General features: G+C 46.3%; 1 protein-coding gene across 2 annotated transcripts in view; it reads left to right on the top strand.

The window, feature by feature from the left end:
• The window catches only part of LOC146181784 (uncharacterized), a 397,304-nt gene that overhangs the window by 270,169 nt on the left and 112,214 nt on the right, over nt 1–14,921 (top strand). For both annotated transcript variants that reach the window (XM_084576789.1, XM_084576790.1), the window contains one exon: nt 497–581. In XM_084576789.1, the coding sequence (XP_084432915.1) occupies nt 497–581 (85 nt within the window). The remainder of the gene's footprint in view (nt 1–496; nt 582–14,921) is intronic.

The following is a 14,921-nucleotide window of genomic DNA, read 5'->3' as shown; positions in this document are numbered from 1 at the left end:
GGGGTACAGTAGTCGAACGCCCTAACCACTGCACCACTGCGGTGGGGCACTCTGTCATTTTTAAACGCTTGGTTCGAGTTGGTTTCGTTTAACTAGGGTACCTGATATATAACAAAATATTACCATATGCTCGTGTCTTAAAACACGAGCATATAGTGATGTCTTGTCACGGAAGAATTCCGCAATAAAATATCTAGTCTCGAGCAGCGCCAATACAACTTCGTCTAGATTCATTTGTTTGATATTTCGTGCCCGTCTCGTGCCCATGGCTGCTGCTCCGAATCTAAACGAATTGGTCGTCATAATATACTTGTACATGTGTGTAATTGATTTTACTTTCAATCCTCGAATTCATGCTTGGTGCTTCACTAGTCACCTTCGCCACAGTGTCGCATATTTCGCTTTGCTTAACGCCGCTTGCTTTTCGCTCCTGCTGCCATGGCGAACTTCTCCTGGGCGCTGCGCTCACTCCCTGCGACCTCCTGGGGATCGCTAGAACATCCCGCTTGAAGAGCTCAAGGCACTCTGCATGCAGCAGCTCCAGCGCATGTCCCGAGCTCGACTGCTGGCCGTCTTGCAAGGTGAGTGCGTTCAACGCTGCTTGCATCACTTTAGAAAGCGTTTTTTTTTTCTGCGATGGGACACCCCATCGTGCTCGAACACTTAGCTTTGTAGGGGTGTTTGCACTACCCTGTAATGCGCTGCTTGTTGACGTGATCGCATTAGGAATGTCATAACGACCAAAGTTGTCTGGTGGCAGTGGTGTCAGCGTCTGTGTGTTCAAAAAGTTGCGCCGATAGGTCAGTGATTAGTTCCGCTATCGGACAACCATAAGTCCTCCTCGTGCACCTGTAGGCCATATGCGAATAGCGTAAGTTCCGCCCAAATGATGGATGTGTGACAGGGTCTCCAGGAATTGTCGCACTGGCAGTTCCGTTCTGGAAGGTCACGCGGCTTTTTATCGCGGATTTGACTGCAGTCGGCTTCCTGGTGTAATCTGCGGGAACTGTGTAGTCAGTTCGACCTCCCCTTGCTGCTCTACCTGTCAAACTTGGCACCTGCCAACTGTGACAGGTCAAGTCTGCCGCCAATTGACCTCCACCTCTGCAATTTTAAGGAAAGTAGGAGAGACAGGATTAAGAATGAATCAGCCAGAAATGGAAATGACTAAAATGAGGAAAAGAAGCTATTTCGAATAGATATGGAGTGAAAATAGAATTAAGACTGGAACAGACCGGCGAGTGAAACACAATGAAATTGGAATGGGAATAGAATCAGTGTTGCTGCAGATGCGCGATTGAAATAATAATGATATCATATTTTCCCCTCATCAATCCGATTGATCCTCTCCAAATTCTTTTCTGTTTGTATATGCAAGATTGGAGCGCGATTAAAAATTAAGGATCAGCCTGAAAACTGCCACTAAAACGGGACACAACGCCTGCTTCCTCGTGAAAGGGGAGGATTGAAAAATAATAAGAAACGAATAGGGAATGAAATAGAGAAAAAAAAAAAACAATTCAAACTAGTAGGAGATTTAAAGAAACAACAGGAGTGTCAGGTGGAGGACTGGTTGGGGAAGGTTGGCTAAGAAGTAAAGGGGCAAAAAGAAAGGGAGAAGACTCAAGTAAGTGACTCACAGTCGACGACGCCAAAGTTGGCTTACTTGGTGAGTTATAGCGTGTACCCAGTAAATTTCCGATTTACTAGATCCGTTATGCAATGCAACGAAACCGAAAGTAAAAACTACAAAGTAAACACAAAAGTGCAAACGTGTACTGCATTTATATCTTTTGGGGGCTTGGAGAAGGCAAAGGTAAACGACTGGTAAAATCTTTCAAAAAAAAAAAAAAAAAGAAAGAAAGCGTGGGGGGGGGGGGGGGGGGGGGCAATTCAACCGATGTGCTAATAGGGCGCTATTAAGTATAACTTGACAAAGGCACATGTACTTGGTCGCGCTCCTCTCCTTTCAACACTGGCTTTACGCACGGGTTGATTCTTGGGCGTGCCATTTGCAGCGAAATAATGCTTGCCCGCTGTGCTCCGTTTCACAACTCATCAGCAAGCGCCGAGCATCCGGGCATGGTTTCTCAAGCTAACTTGAAACGTCTTAAGTTCTGCTTTTAAACTGGAACGTTTTCAGTCAAAAGCAGCCATGCTGGAGATGGACCAACTAAAGCTTTAACACGTATCAGTATATCGCAAGATCAGCGTTTACTATTCATGTTATCTTGTGTTTGATTTTGCAGAAAGGAATAGTTGTTGATCCGCCCATAGAGTGAGTGACTCCGTTGACAGACTCGTTTTGGCTCAGGATGGTTACCTGTAATGATATAACGCGTTAACTGTGGGTTGGTTTGTTGCTCTTGCCTGTTGATTGATTGAATGAAATAACTTAGTTATCCAGCAGATTAGGATGGGGTTACCCATCCGCTTAAACAGCGGCTCGGAGCTCTTTGTTTCGGGTGGCGTCTTCAGCCAGTTAGATTAGGGTTAGCTGTGCTGAAAAAAAAAAAAAAATAACTGCGACTTTCCAGAAGCACCAGAGTTTGAACGTGTAGCGCCATCTCTCGTTCTCCTGTGAAGATAAATGCAAAATTTTCTAAGGGCGATTACGATACTCCTTAATCCGTAATTTGAGCGCTGTTATTCAAGCGTTTGCGATATATTGAGACAAAGAATTTGAGATGCTTGGCTGGCGTCTCCATTCTCTCTGTCACATTCGTTGTGTCGTAAGACGGTAAGGGCAGGGCAGTTTATTTTACAGCAGCCCCTACTAACACATGTTACACCGGTAACAGCAACGGCACCGACGGCAACGCGGCCGAAACCACTGAATAGGCTTATAAGCGCTACGCTCTGAAAGTAAGGGGAGGTGGCCGGCAGGTACTATGACCAGTTAGCTGGCCTTTTGAGTTTCAGCGTCGTGCCGCTTTCACTGAGGGCGCAGTTGCAACAATGTTGATACGTCTCGCTTTCCCGCTGTACGATGTGCCTTGTCGCCCCGCTTGGCAAACATGGAATAAGACCCGCAAATGAGCCGCGGTATATTGTCGAGTCATCTGGCAACTATTAATGTTCCATCTCTTCAATTTGGCCACATCTTTCACTCCACGGACTTCCCACCATAGTGCACCACATGTAACGCCACCCCACCCACCCTCTACCATTACTTATGGGAATGCCCACATCCCTTCCGCGTTCCTCCCGTCAAACACCCCACCCCTCTTCTGGGAGGCTGCCCTTCTAGCCTTCAGATCAGTGGTGGCTGGTCGAGCGGGCTAAGCTAGAAGGAACAGCCAGAGGGCTCCTGGACTAAGAGGTCCTCCTGGGAGTGTTTACATTTTTTATTTAAATAAAGTATAGTGAACTACACGAGGATATACGAAGACGAGGAATAAGTAGGCGAGAATATCGCGAAGACGAAGGTAAGGACGACGAAGTGCCGCTGCGCTGCTCGTGCTCGCTTGTGGAGACTGAGACTGGCTGTGTTCTTGTGTGGTTCGCCGTGAAACTTCGACAGGGCTATTATCCCTGTTAAAGCACAGTAAAAACCCCCTTTCAAAAGCTTTTTCCTCCTCCTCCTCCTCCTCCTCCTCCTCCTCCTCCTCCTCCTCCTCCTCCTCCTCCTCCTCCTCCTCCTCCTCCTCCTCCTCCTCCTCCTCCTCCTCCTCCTCCTCCTCCAAGCACTAAAGGAAAATTTCTACAGTTGAAGCCAGAATTCCATATTCTCAGCCTTTTTTCCCTGCAGCAGTTTGAAGCACTAAGCAGTTCATAAAAAAAGACAATTTCGTGCCCTAAAATTCTCTGCAACTCTTCAAAACTCCACATTTCGCTAAATCGCAGACCTTAATTTCCCTTTAAAAAAAAAAAAAAAAACACAATAATCTTTCAACAGAGCATCACTGCTTGAAACTGCGCCGTTAACTTAGTTCGAGGAAGTGGCCATAGTTGCGGAGCTTACAGCATATCTCGGAAATAATCTATGTCCCTGGGATAGCGAAACGGTGTAGTAAATATTTCGATGCCGGTCAAGTTTTGTTTTTACCGGCTTGATTTCGAACTCTTCTCGCCTTTTTTATTAATTTTTTTATTTTTTACAGGACTCGTAACACTGTATCAGTCAGGCGTGTCGCACCACCGCTCTGACGCTATTTGGTGGTATGTAGAAATGACGTCACGAACCTGCTCACAAGATAATTCTTTGCTGCAAAATTTTGTGGATCGTTCGCTTGCTTAAAAGAAATACAATAGCATCGGCTCTTCCATCACGGGGCAAAGAGAAGCATCATCGAAAGCTATATGTTATATTCGCCTCGCGCGTTTTGACACTCGTCTTTGGTGAATTTTCGCGTCCGTTCTTACGCGCAGGCGCCACAAACACACCCTGTTTCTGGCACACACAAAACAACAGTAAACGCAAGAGCACGAACGCTTGCGTGTTTATGTATGCTTGTCTGCCCGCGCTAACTTATACTAATCGGTGTTTCAAACGCTTGTGGTGTGGCTACACAGTCTAACAAACAAAACACGCTTTAACTAATCGAAGGCCTTGCCACTTGAGTTTCGAGTATGTGAAGAAAGGTGCGCGATTTCGTGATTCATCACACACTTGGCACGAACGCAGAAAATGAGGGGAAAATGAGGCATACAGTACCAGCGTTTGTTGTATGTGTATTGACCAGTTTTCCATGCGTTCCTTTTCTGCGCCCTCGTCTACTGTGCAATAACAGCTCACTTTTTTTTTTTATTGTCATTTCAGCAGAGCAAGTACAGTATCTGCTGCAGGGGCAGAAGTTAGGCTGTGGCGCCTGACGAAGGCCTCTGTCCCTCTGCAGTCGACTGAAGTGCAGTCATATTACCGCATAACAGAGCGTAAAGTACAAAAAAAAAGTGCATAAGCAAAACCAACAGAATCACAAGACGCTATACGACACTATAGCAATATATACAACAATGAAATGATATCCAACGGAGATCTCCTCCTGTAAAACTATAAAATTTATAGCTAGTCACGTATGACAAAATAAAGATAATAAAGATAATACACACTGGAACACAACACAAGGCAAAATAGATTTTTCATTTTCGCCCTTTGAAAAGATTCAATTTCTTTGCTTCCTTCTCCAAAAATTAGCAGAGGTTTAGCATAGTTAAACATGACATTCGGCGAAGGCTTCACAGCATGGTTACGCTTGGTAGAACTCTTCATAGCCCGATTTAACTGGCGCCGGTACGATGTGCTAAGCGCAGCATCATCGCCACTGGCGTCCATAGCTGGCTTTAAGTCGAGGTGCGGTTGCTCCCCGCTCTTATACCCATCATCGATTGACGTCATGACTGTTTCTATCGAGCTATGGCGCGAGTGACGTCACCGACGTTATTAATCACTTGCTACATCCCTTCAACTCTCTCCTCTGTTCCAAGTTTGAAAGGTCAAAGATCACCCAAAGGTCAAAGGGCTAAAGGATTTGTGGTGCGACACCAAGGTGGTCCTCAAGGTTACACTTCAAGCGGTCGGATATACTGTTTATTTATAGCCACACTTTCTCTGTTGCTTCTTGAAGGCCAATGGCCAGTGTTGGTTTATAGGAAAGGAAGAGCACCATATCTGTCACAGTTTTCTGTGCCCTCTTGAACCGCATATATCAATAGTTGGTGCTACTGCTCCCTTAAAGGCCAAATGAAGGTCAGCTTGAAGCCCACGCGAAGACGGGCTCTAATAGCGTATTGAAGCTTTCGCTTCAAAAGCCTCGCTTTGTGAAATCGACGTGAAGGTACAGCGCGGGGCTGCGACGACGTGACAGCGAGTGCCAGGCCGAGGCCTTTGTGCGGCCATTTTTTCTCGGTTGACCGACGCCTTTGCGCCGGTTACAAATTTACTTGCCGGGCAAAAATGTTCCGCGATGGCTCTTACGAGATCTACGCAACAGCCCTGCCTACCCGAACGGCGACGAAGCCTGTGTGGCTGTCAAAACGACGCTCGGTTTACTCCGCAGCTCGTTAAACTGTTCAGCATCCGTGAAGGCTACCTCCGGCGGAGGGCGCTACGGTCGCTCGTTCGCTCGTCTCGACGCGCGTTTTAATTATTCCGGGTCGGTTTAGAAGCGTGCCAGAGATTGTCTAGGCAGAAGTGGCTGCTGTTTGTGATGCGTGAGTGGCGTGCGCAGCGTGCGCAGCGCCCGTGATGCGAATGGAGGTGACGTAAGCAGCTCCGGCTGCTTCGGTTACACGCTGCTTGTAACCGCGGTGTAAGAAGACACCGCGAAGTTAAGTATGTGAAGTCTTAGGCAGTTCGGGTAGATGATGGCGAAACACGTGGTTTGCCGCGCGGCAGACGTTGTCGCTTGGTTTGGCGGAAACTTCGTGCGTTGCTGTTGTGAAGAGGCTAAAGTTAGTTGTAGGACAGGCTGTAAGGTGTCACGTTACAAGAAGTGGCAGAGAACTGGCGGCAGTATGTTATTGAAGGGAACAGGCCATATACTGGGAAGAAACAAATATAATAGCAAGCGCGGGGGAGGGGAGGGGGGAGATGACGGCGGAGATGACGGCGGTGAGGAGCGGCGAGCGTGACCACCTTCTTTCATACTGTTCATGCCTCGCCGGCGAGAAAGTAAACAAACGGGAATGCATGGGATCTGATTGAAGCACTTTATTTCACTTTATCACGAGTACAGTAACGAAATGATAGACGTGTGCATGACGCAAAACTAGGCAATGGCTAGCATTGTCTCTATATGGCTCAGCTACCTCGCTGGTAATACTGAATTCAGAAAGCAACTGCCCAACTAAACGTTTTAACGTACACAAGGCGCATACTTTGTGTTGTATGGTGTACAACTTACACATTCGGTTTGGTTTGGTTTGGTTTGTATGGTTTAACGTCCCAAAGCAGCTCAGGCTATTAGAGGCGCCGTAGTGGAGGACTCCGGAAATTTCGACCACCTGGGGTTCTTTAACGTGCACTGACATCGCACAGCACACGGGCGCCTTGCTTTTCGCCGCCATCGAAAAGCAGCTGCCGAGGCCGGGATTCGATCCCGCATCCTTGGGAACAGTAGTCGAGCGCCGTAACCACTGTGCCACCCCGGCGGGGCCAACTTACACATTCATAACCTCTTAAAAGCTGATTCTAAAACTCGTTTCACGTTGAGTAAATACCTTCCCATTTGTTGTCGTTAGATCGCCAGGTGTTAAGGACTTATATTAGGTGATGGCACCTTAGTCTTCAATAGAAGTGTCATGTTTCTTTCTGACGCCGTCACAACTTCCGAAGCAGCCTTCTGCAGTCATTTATTTCACTCTGCACGTGATCGCACTCACGTCCTCGCGAGTTAACCGCGACTGATGTCTCACCACCTCTCCTTATCTTTACTTCGTGTAGCCATTGACACAGTAAAGATATCACACGCAAACTTCGCAAGCGGAATCCACCGAAGCTGGGCCAACCGTTCTTTTTTTTTTTTTTTTTTTTTTTGCACAGAGGTTAAAAACCAGCAAATGCTTCTTTCTACCGCTCTTTCCTTATAACAGGTTCGGCAAGACGTAGCCGGTGCCTTACATTAGGCGATACACATTTCACATATTTTCTGGATGCTCTCCCCGGCCCCCTCAATCCTTCAAGACCTTTGGTGCCCCAACGGGCAATATCTGTTTCTATGGCTGAATGGGAAAGACGACAATAATTCTTTTTAAGGTGAAAACAAAGGAGGCAGCTCATTTTTTGTCAGCTCACTTCGATTTTCGGTAAGCGAAGCTCTCTCCGGCTTAGCGTCGTCGTATTTCGCTTAACGACAATTGAGTCATTACGCCCGCAAGATGATGTTACGCGTTTCTCCCGTGCAGCGGTTTTATTTGTGTGACTCGCTTCTTCTTTAACCTTCCTGGCTGCGCACGAAATCAGCTTGGCGTTCATAGTTTTCCCCGAAATGGGACGTCGTTGAATGTCTCAAAATTATGATGCTGCTTTGTCTTTAAATCGATTCTTTTGCCGTCTCCGGACTCGAAGACAAAGTTCAGAAATGAGCGCCCAAACGACTCGGTTTGGTTTGTGGCGTTTAACGTCCCAAAGCGACTCGGGCTATGAGAGACGCCCCAAACGACTCGATTATCACTTTTCCTTCAATAGCTTTAAACGCGACATTTCCTGTTTTAGCGAGGCGTGAGATGATCTTATTTCAGTATGAATAGCCGCGCACGCTTATGATTTCTGGGCGGATGTGTTTCACGTTCGGCAACACTAACTACACTACATCACCTGTCCTATACTCGAGGTGTAAAATAAGCGTAAATTTGCATCGCCGCATTCGAAGCCAAAAGGGCAGGCTTAAAGACCGCATTTGCATTTTGAAGGCACAAGTAGTTTGTTGCGCATATATCTGTTCTCTGGAAGAGAGGCTTGGAGAGGCCCATGAGATAATAAGTCTGCTGAGATCACGTGGCCGTTGCTGTAGGGGGCTGGGCTAAATGGAGCTTAGTGAGAGAGGCCTCTCTCGTGCGGATTATTTAATCAGTGCAGCTGCTGACTAATACAAATACAAATAATTTTAATTAGCACCAACAATGTTTACACAGCACTCATGATGCTGCAGGCTGCCAGCAAAAAGCCTGCGATGGCTTGACAAAGGCTAGTATCCCGCTTAGAAAGCAATACAGCAGGGGACAAAAACGCAACAAAACAAGGACAAGCCATTATAAGCATACCGACGACTTTATATATATATACAAAAGTACACTTAGATGATACGACTAATATGGGGGGGGGTACAGAAATGTACGTGTTAACGATATTTTGCGGACATATACTCTTGTATAGATTAGCTGGACGTGTTAACAGAGGAATTAAGAGATTGTGGTAGGATGTACCGTCTTTGCCAAAAGTAACCAGGCTGCTCCGAAGGCTGCCGGAGCAAGCGCGCGGCCGTGTGGCGGCGTTGCGCTCGCTGCGGCTTATCGGTGCTCGTCAGCTCCGAGGGTACAACAGCTGACGTAACTTCTCACCCTCACTCTCGTCCGTTGGATGATAAAAACTAGGCGCGTATGATGTGCGGGCTGCGGTTTCAGTGGGAAGCCTGGTTGCGCCCAACGAGGGCGCTCAGTATTGCGACGGGGCTATCGCTCTTCTCGATAACTGCGGAAAAGCAGGTGATAGTAGACACTATGAGCTCTAGATGTTCGTTTCTAAGACGAATATGTGCTATGTTTGCCAGACAGCGTTGCCCTGAAATAATAGTTGCAGGAACGAGAAAGTAATCATGTGCATTTAATAGCTAAGCATGAGGAGGGCTTCATTATAATTCGTTACTTAAACGAAACCTTACCCACAAGCAAATGCAAAAATTTGTTAGAATCAATCATTGAACTTATACATAGTCACCTCAAAGAGATAACACAATTTTTCATGCCTAAAAGAGATATAAGACGGCTTGAGAGGTTTCACAAGCTCTCCCATATCTTTGTACTGGAGTCACGGCCCGTAAAGTGGCAGTACGCAAGGCACCTCGGAGAAAGCATATTGAAATTTCGAGGTGCGTTATCATTCTTCAATGTACAGGCGCATCAAACACGCAGGAAAGCGCAATCGTGCTGGTGCGTTTCAACTGCGGATTACAGAAAACAAGCACGTATAACTATATAGCGAGAAACGCGACTTATATCTGCTTCAGTGCAGTTGCCGAGAAGAGCAAATAGCCGCGTCGCTGTACTGAGCGCCCTCGCTGGGCACAACCAGGCTTCCCACGCGTGAAACCGCAGCCCGCACATCATAAGCGCCTAGTTTTTATCATCTAACGGGCGAGAGTGAGGGTGCGAAGTTACGTCAGCTGTTGTACCCTCGGAGCTGACGAGCACCGATAAGCCACAGAGAGCGCAACGCCGCCACACGGCCGCGCGCTTGCTCCGGCAGCCTTCGGAGCAGCCTGGTTACTTTTGGCAAAGACGGTACATCAACTTTTGGCGGCTATAGCTGATAGGGGTAAAGGGAATCTTCCAAGCCTGACTGCTTCGTGTGCTATACGTTTTTTCAATTGGAGTCAGGGTCGCAAGTGTTTTCTGGAAATTTCATGGAAATTTGTATGAAAACAAAACGCTGAAAATGTCTAAACTCTTTGTTTCTGTAAGGTTTGTGCACTCTTAATTTAAGCTTTTGGAACCCAGCAACTGTCGGTTATGAAGCGGTGCCTAGAATACACATCAGCTAACATGCTTGTTATATTTTTAGAAAGCTTGAAAATAGATTAGTCATCAACCGTTTTAACCACTAGCATTTCTTGAAATAGAATAACCGTCCAATACTGTGCTGATATTTTAGAGAACCATATACCAAAAACGTAAGAGCATAGCCTAGTTGATATCTGTCCATAGTGGACAAATGCACAGCTTAAAGTCACAAGAAGGCTATTAGCACACTAAAGCTGCGACGTACGAAACAGATAAGGCTGCCATTTATCCACAAGTTCTATGCTTTAGTTTGTGTGTGTGTGTGTGTGTGTGTGTGTGTGTGTGTGTGTGTGTGTGTGTGTGTGTGTGTGTGTGTGTGTGTGTGTGTGTGTGTGTGTGTGTGTGTGTGTGTGTGCGCGCGCGTGTATGTGCGTGTGTGTGCGTGTCTCTTCAAGCACAGCCCTGTTTCACACTACCAGCCAGACATCAGCCGAATCTCTGCCTTCTGTGACGTAATCGATCATTCCCTCGGTACCGACTGCACCTGACGCTGTCATTTTGTAATGATTAGCACGCTAGTCTTTGCCGGCACGCTTCAGAACCCGAACCATTTTCAATTCGCTCGCCCTGGTTCATCCTCCAAATTGACGGGCGTTCCGAACCCCTGTCACGAATTCTATCCACGTGTACAGGAGGGACAGCGTAAGCTGTGTGTACTCAGGATTAGCCTCGCAGAAGGACCCTATATTTTCATATTTTGAAACAACCAGCTAAAAAATGGCGCCTAAGTAACTTTTGAGTGAAAACGTCATTTTCCAGCCCCATCAACGCGCCCTTTTATTTCTGCTCCGCCTCATCAGTGCTAATGACGCGTGATTAACCGCACGGTGGCCATTACGAGGACCGCGGTTTCTGTTGTCCTGTCATCACTTTCCGGCTGCTGCCCATCATCACATCGATTCGGATTTAAAAGGTGGGCCCGCTCGTCGGACGCGGAATCACAGGAGGTGATTTAAGGTTCTCCGTTTTTTTTTTGTTTTGTTTTTGCTGTTTTCTGACAACTAACTATTTTCGTTTTCTTTTCGGTCCGTTCTTCTTTGTGTTGTCGTGGCGACCCATCTATCAGCCTACAGTTTCGCTGCGGCCTGCTTTATCGATGGAAGGTTGTCAGTTTTGTACGGTTCTCTGCTCTTGAGCATTGAGCGCGTGTAGCCGAGGTTTCGGCTGAATTGCAAGATCATCATATAGCGCATGAAAATCAACGTTGTCGCCAATGTGGGGAGAAACTGAACCCTCGACCACTGTATCTTGAAGCTAGCTTACAACCGGCGTAGTTATGAGACTAGGTCAGTCACAAAACGCAGATGTTCCAGGGAGACTTACAGAGTTTATAGAGTCGTACGAGTGATAGAATTTGCAGCACGTTCATCATAAAACAAAACTCAGCGGCAGGAACGTTTTGGAACCACCCAATAATATCCTGATCATTGCCTTTGGAGAATGTATATATGAAAAAAAAAGAGAAAAAAAGCTACGGATATCGCTAACCTGCACGTTTCAGCTTCACAGATGGATTCTGCTAAGACACGACTGTTGTAGGATTTCATCTTGAGGTATGATGAGAATAAGTTGCCGTTCATAACAGGAGCAAATTTTTTCTTCTAGTAATTCCGGCGCGTTGGTCTGGTCGGCGAGAATTTTTTCGGCCTACGCACGTACTTTCGTAATTTTTTTTAATACGTCACTGTAAACTTTGTAAGTAACTTTGGTGTCGTCTCGTTAGTCCTAAAGTTCTGTTCTCCATTTTAGGTCACGGACACGTATTTGGCCATAAATGTCGTAATTTCGAGTTTAGTCTTTCGCTCAATCGCGTTGTGCAGCCGCGTTCCTCATCAATCAACTCCTTCTTTTGTCTCTCTAATGTTTATTTCGTCCTCGCTTTTAATTCCTTTCGACTTTGCTGGGAGAGAGTGGTGCTGTGACGTTGATTTCCCAGATCTCTCAACCCTTCGTGCGCGTTCTGACCTGCATTTTCATGTTTGTTGCACATGCTTACGCTATGTGCCTCTTTCTTTTTCTCGTATTTCTAACCTGCCTAGCACGCCTAAGGTCATTAAACACGTCGCATCCCGTTGTATATATCCTCTTCTTTCTTTATTTGGTTCCTTCATCTATCGTCTTTTTTTTACTTTGAACTTTCGGTGGCTCGAGCTGCGGCTGACTTGAGCGATGGCTGTGCGGTGTCGTGGCGGCTAATTAGAGCTCCAATTTGAACAGCGACCACTATGATCTCTTTCTCACTCTCTTTCCCTCTCTGTTACGTTTTCTGTTTGTGTTTCTGTTTTCTTTTTTTTTTTTTTTTTTTCATTTCAACGCGTGCACTTCGGATGAACCACGCAAGCAAATCAGCAGGACGCAATGCCCCCCCCCCCCCCCCCCCTCCCCCGTCGCTTAGCCACAGTCGCTCGCTAGGAGTTCTGTATCTTCTTGCATTTTATATTGTTTGTTTTTCTCTTCTAGACCGACTCCAGATAAACAACGCTATCCATTTTGTTTTTGCAAGCGGCCACAGTCGCTTCTCATGCGTTCCTAAATTGTGATTAAAGAGTGAAGCCAGCTCTCAGCACAATTACGGTTGTCGTGGTCTGTGTCGTTGTTTTGGACAGCCCGATTTTTTTTAAACAACTTGTCGAGACTTTCCGCTGAAACGAACAAATGTTTGTTGCTTGATTTCTTCTCCATTTTCTTTTTCTCTGCAAAATTTGATGTGTTTTCGCTCCAACCACCCCAACTTGCAAATGCGACTCCACCGCGATGAAGACCGGCTAATTTTCCCCGCTGTGTACTAACATCCCGCGAGCTCGCCCCTGCGTCGCGCCTTATCTAGCTCCTACAACGCTCGCATAGCGAATTTGTTTTCATCAGGAGATGGAAGTTCTCGGGTGGGGGACTCGTGGCGCTAAACACATTAGCGACTGTGGTGTCTCGTTGACTGAAGAATTTGTCTCCCTGGAGGTGATGAACTTCTCTAAAGTTCTCTCTCTATCTCTCTTGTGGCGGATTTGCTTCTAGCTCTCCGCAGCTTCTTTGTTTATGGGTTTGTATACCTTTTGGCAATTTGTTGCAGTAGTTTGGTCTTGCAGTACTCAGCTATAAGGCTAACTTGGAGGCCGACGAAAAGGGTTGAACAGCACATCAAGCTGTGGAAAGTTAAAATATGATGGAGATAACTTTTAATATGTAGGATTAGAAGAGAGGGAGCTAGGGTAACAAAAACAACCTACCGGTGATTTATAGCAGCCTAAAACAAGAAGCGTTACTGGGCATGGACAGGGCTTGTACACTGCTCGTAATCACAAGGTTGTCTTTTCAGCGTAGCAGGCCGAGAATTTTTTCTTGTGGTAGCGGTCACTTAGTCTGTAACTGACACGACGGTGCACATTTGGCTTGGTTGTTGACAGAGTTTTACTGTTCCAAAGCAACTCAGGTAACGAGGGACGCCATATTGAAAGACTACCGAAAATTTCGACTATCTGGGGCTTTTTAACGTGCGCTGATATCGCATAGCACAAGCGCGCCTTCTTTTGTTCTTTTTGCCTCTAACGAAAAAATAAAAATAAAGTGGCCGTTATGACCAGTATCATACCGTCGCCATCGGGTTCTGCAGTCTTGAGTACTAACCACCACTGGGCCAACGTCCGAGTTGACCTGGAGCATCAATCAATCTTTTCGCCAGCTAAGCTGATGCATAGTTGCAGCACTTTTTTGCGAAAATAAAACATGTTAGAGCAGTTTAATCCGAGTATATTTTCCCTGAAGGTATCGCCTTCCCACAGGGCAAAGGAAATGTTTTGTCACAACAGTGGCGTTCGTGTTGCGGTTTACGCGCGCGCAACAATGTTGCAGCTTGTCGAGGAACCGCTGCGTGGCGTCTACTATGTACCGGGCATAATTTCTTCAACCGGACACAATTAAATTGGTTACCGTTCAAGCGCCTCGTCAGGCTTTGTATTTTTATATCGTATCTTGTTTTGTCTGTTGCATCATGCAAACAAATGCTGGTTGTTGTACAAAAAAGAAGCGAGTCGTAAATCCGGTTTGTTTATTTCAAGCCGGTGGCATTTATTGAAGCCCACGTTCGTTTTTTCGTTATTGCAGCTTTATTTCGCGTATTCTAGTTGTATTTCCACCTCCTATTTAGATCCTAAGGAAGCTAGTCCGGTAAGCTTTTAGAGAGGTGCAGCTGAATGACAAACGATTTGAATGTACCGGTAGTAGAGGTAATTGAGAGGCTTTGCTTTTGCTTTCGTTCCTGTAGTTGTATATGAATCGCATGCTCATGAAATGACACGAGTGCAGACGTTTCCGATTTTAACTGGAAGTCTACATCTTTCAGATGGTGCAGCCCGTCTGTGACTTTGCTGGCTTTCGCGGTGGTGGGTGGTTCATACATGAAGCGCAGTTCATCCCATCGGATGCATTTCGATGAATTGTCCGAATTTCTTACAAAAGTGCGCAGTCCGGCTCATGCCATTTCTTTCATCCAATGCGCCTGAGCAGCTTTGCGAGCCAACCCACTACATCAAAGCCGATGCCGCGCAAAAAAGCCTCTGCAGTTTCCGGTTTAGATTTCAGTTTTATGATGTTTTAAACCTATTTAGTGGTTGCTTCTGAAAATTTCCTATTGCTCTCATCGAAAGGAGGGCTCTTAGGAAAAATTACAAGGGACTTTAGCGACTGAAGTAGTGAAAGGCGAAAGCCTG

The sequence above is a fragment of the Amblyomma maculatum genome, chromosome 8, assembly GCF_055883805.1.
Source record: "Amblyomma maculatum isolate TAMU_Amacu chromosome 8, ASM5588380v1, whole genome shotgun sequence".
NCBI classification, from domain to species: Eukaryota; Metazoa; Arthropoda; class Arachnida; order Ixodida; family Ixodidae; genus Amblyomma; species Amblyomma maculatum.
Note: the sequence above shows the minus strand (reverse complement) of the source record. Positions and strands in the feature narration are given on the sequence as shown.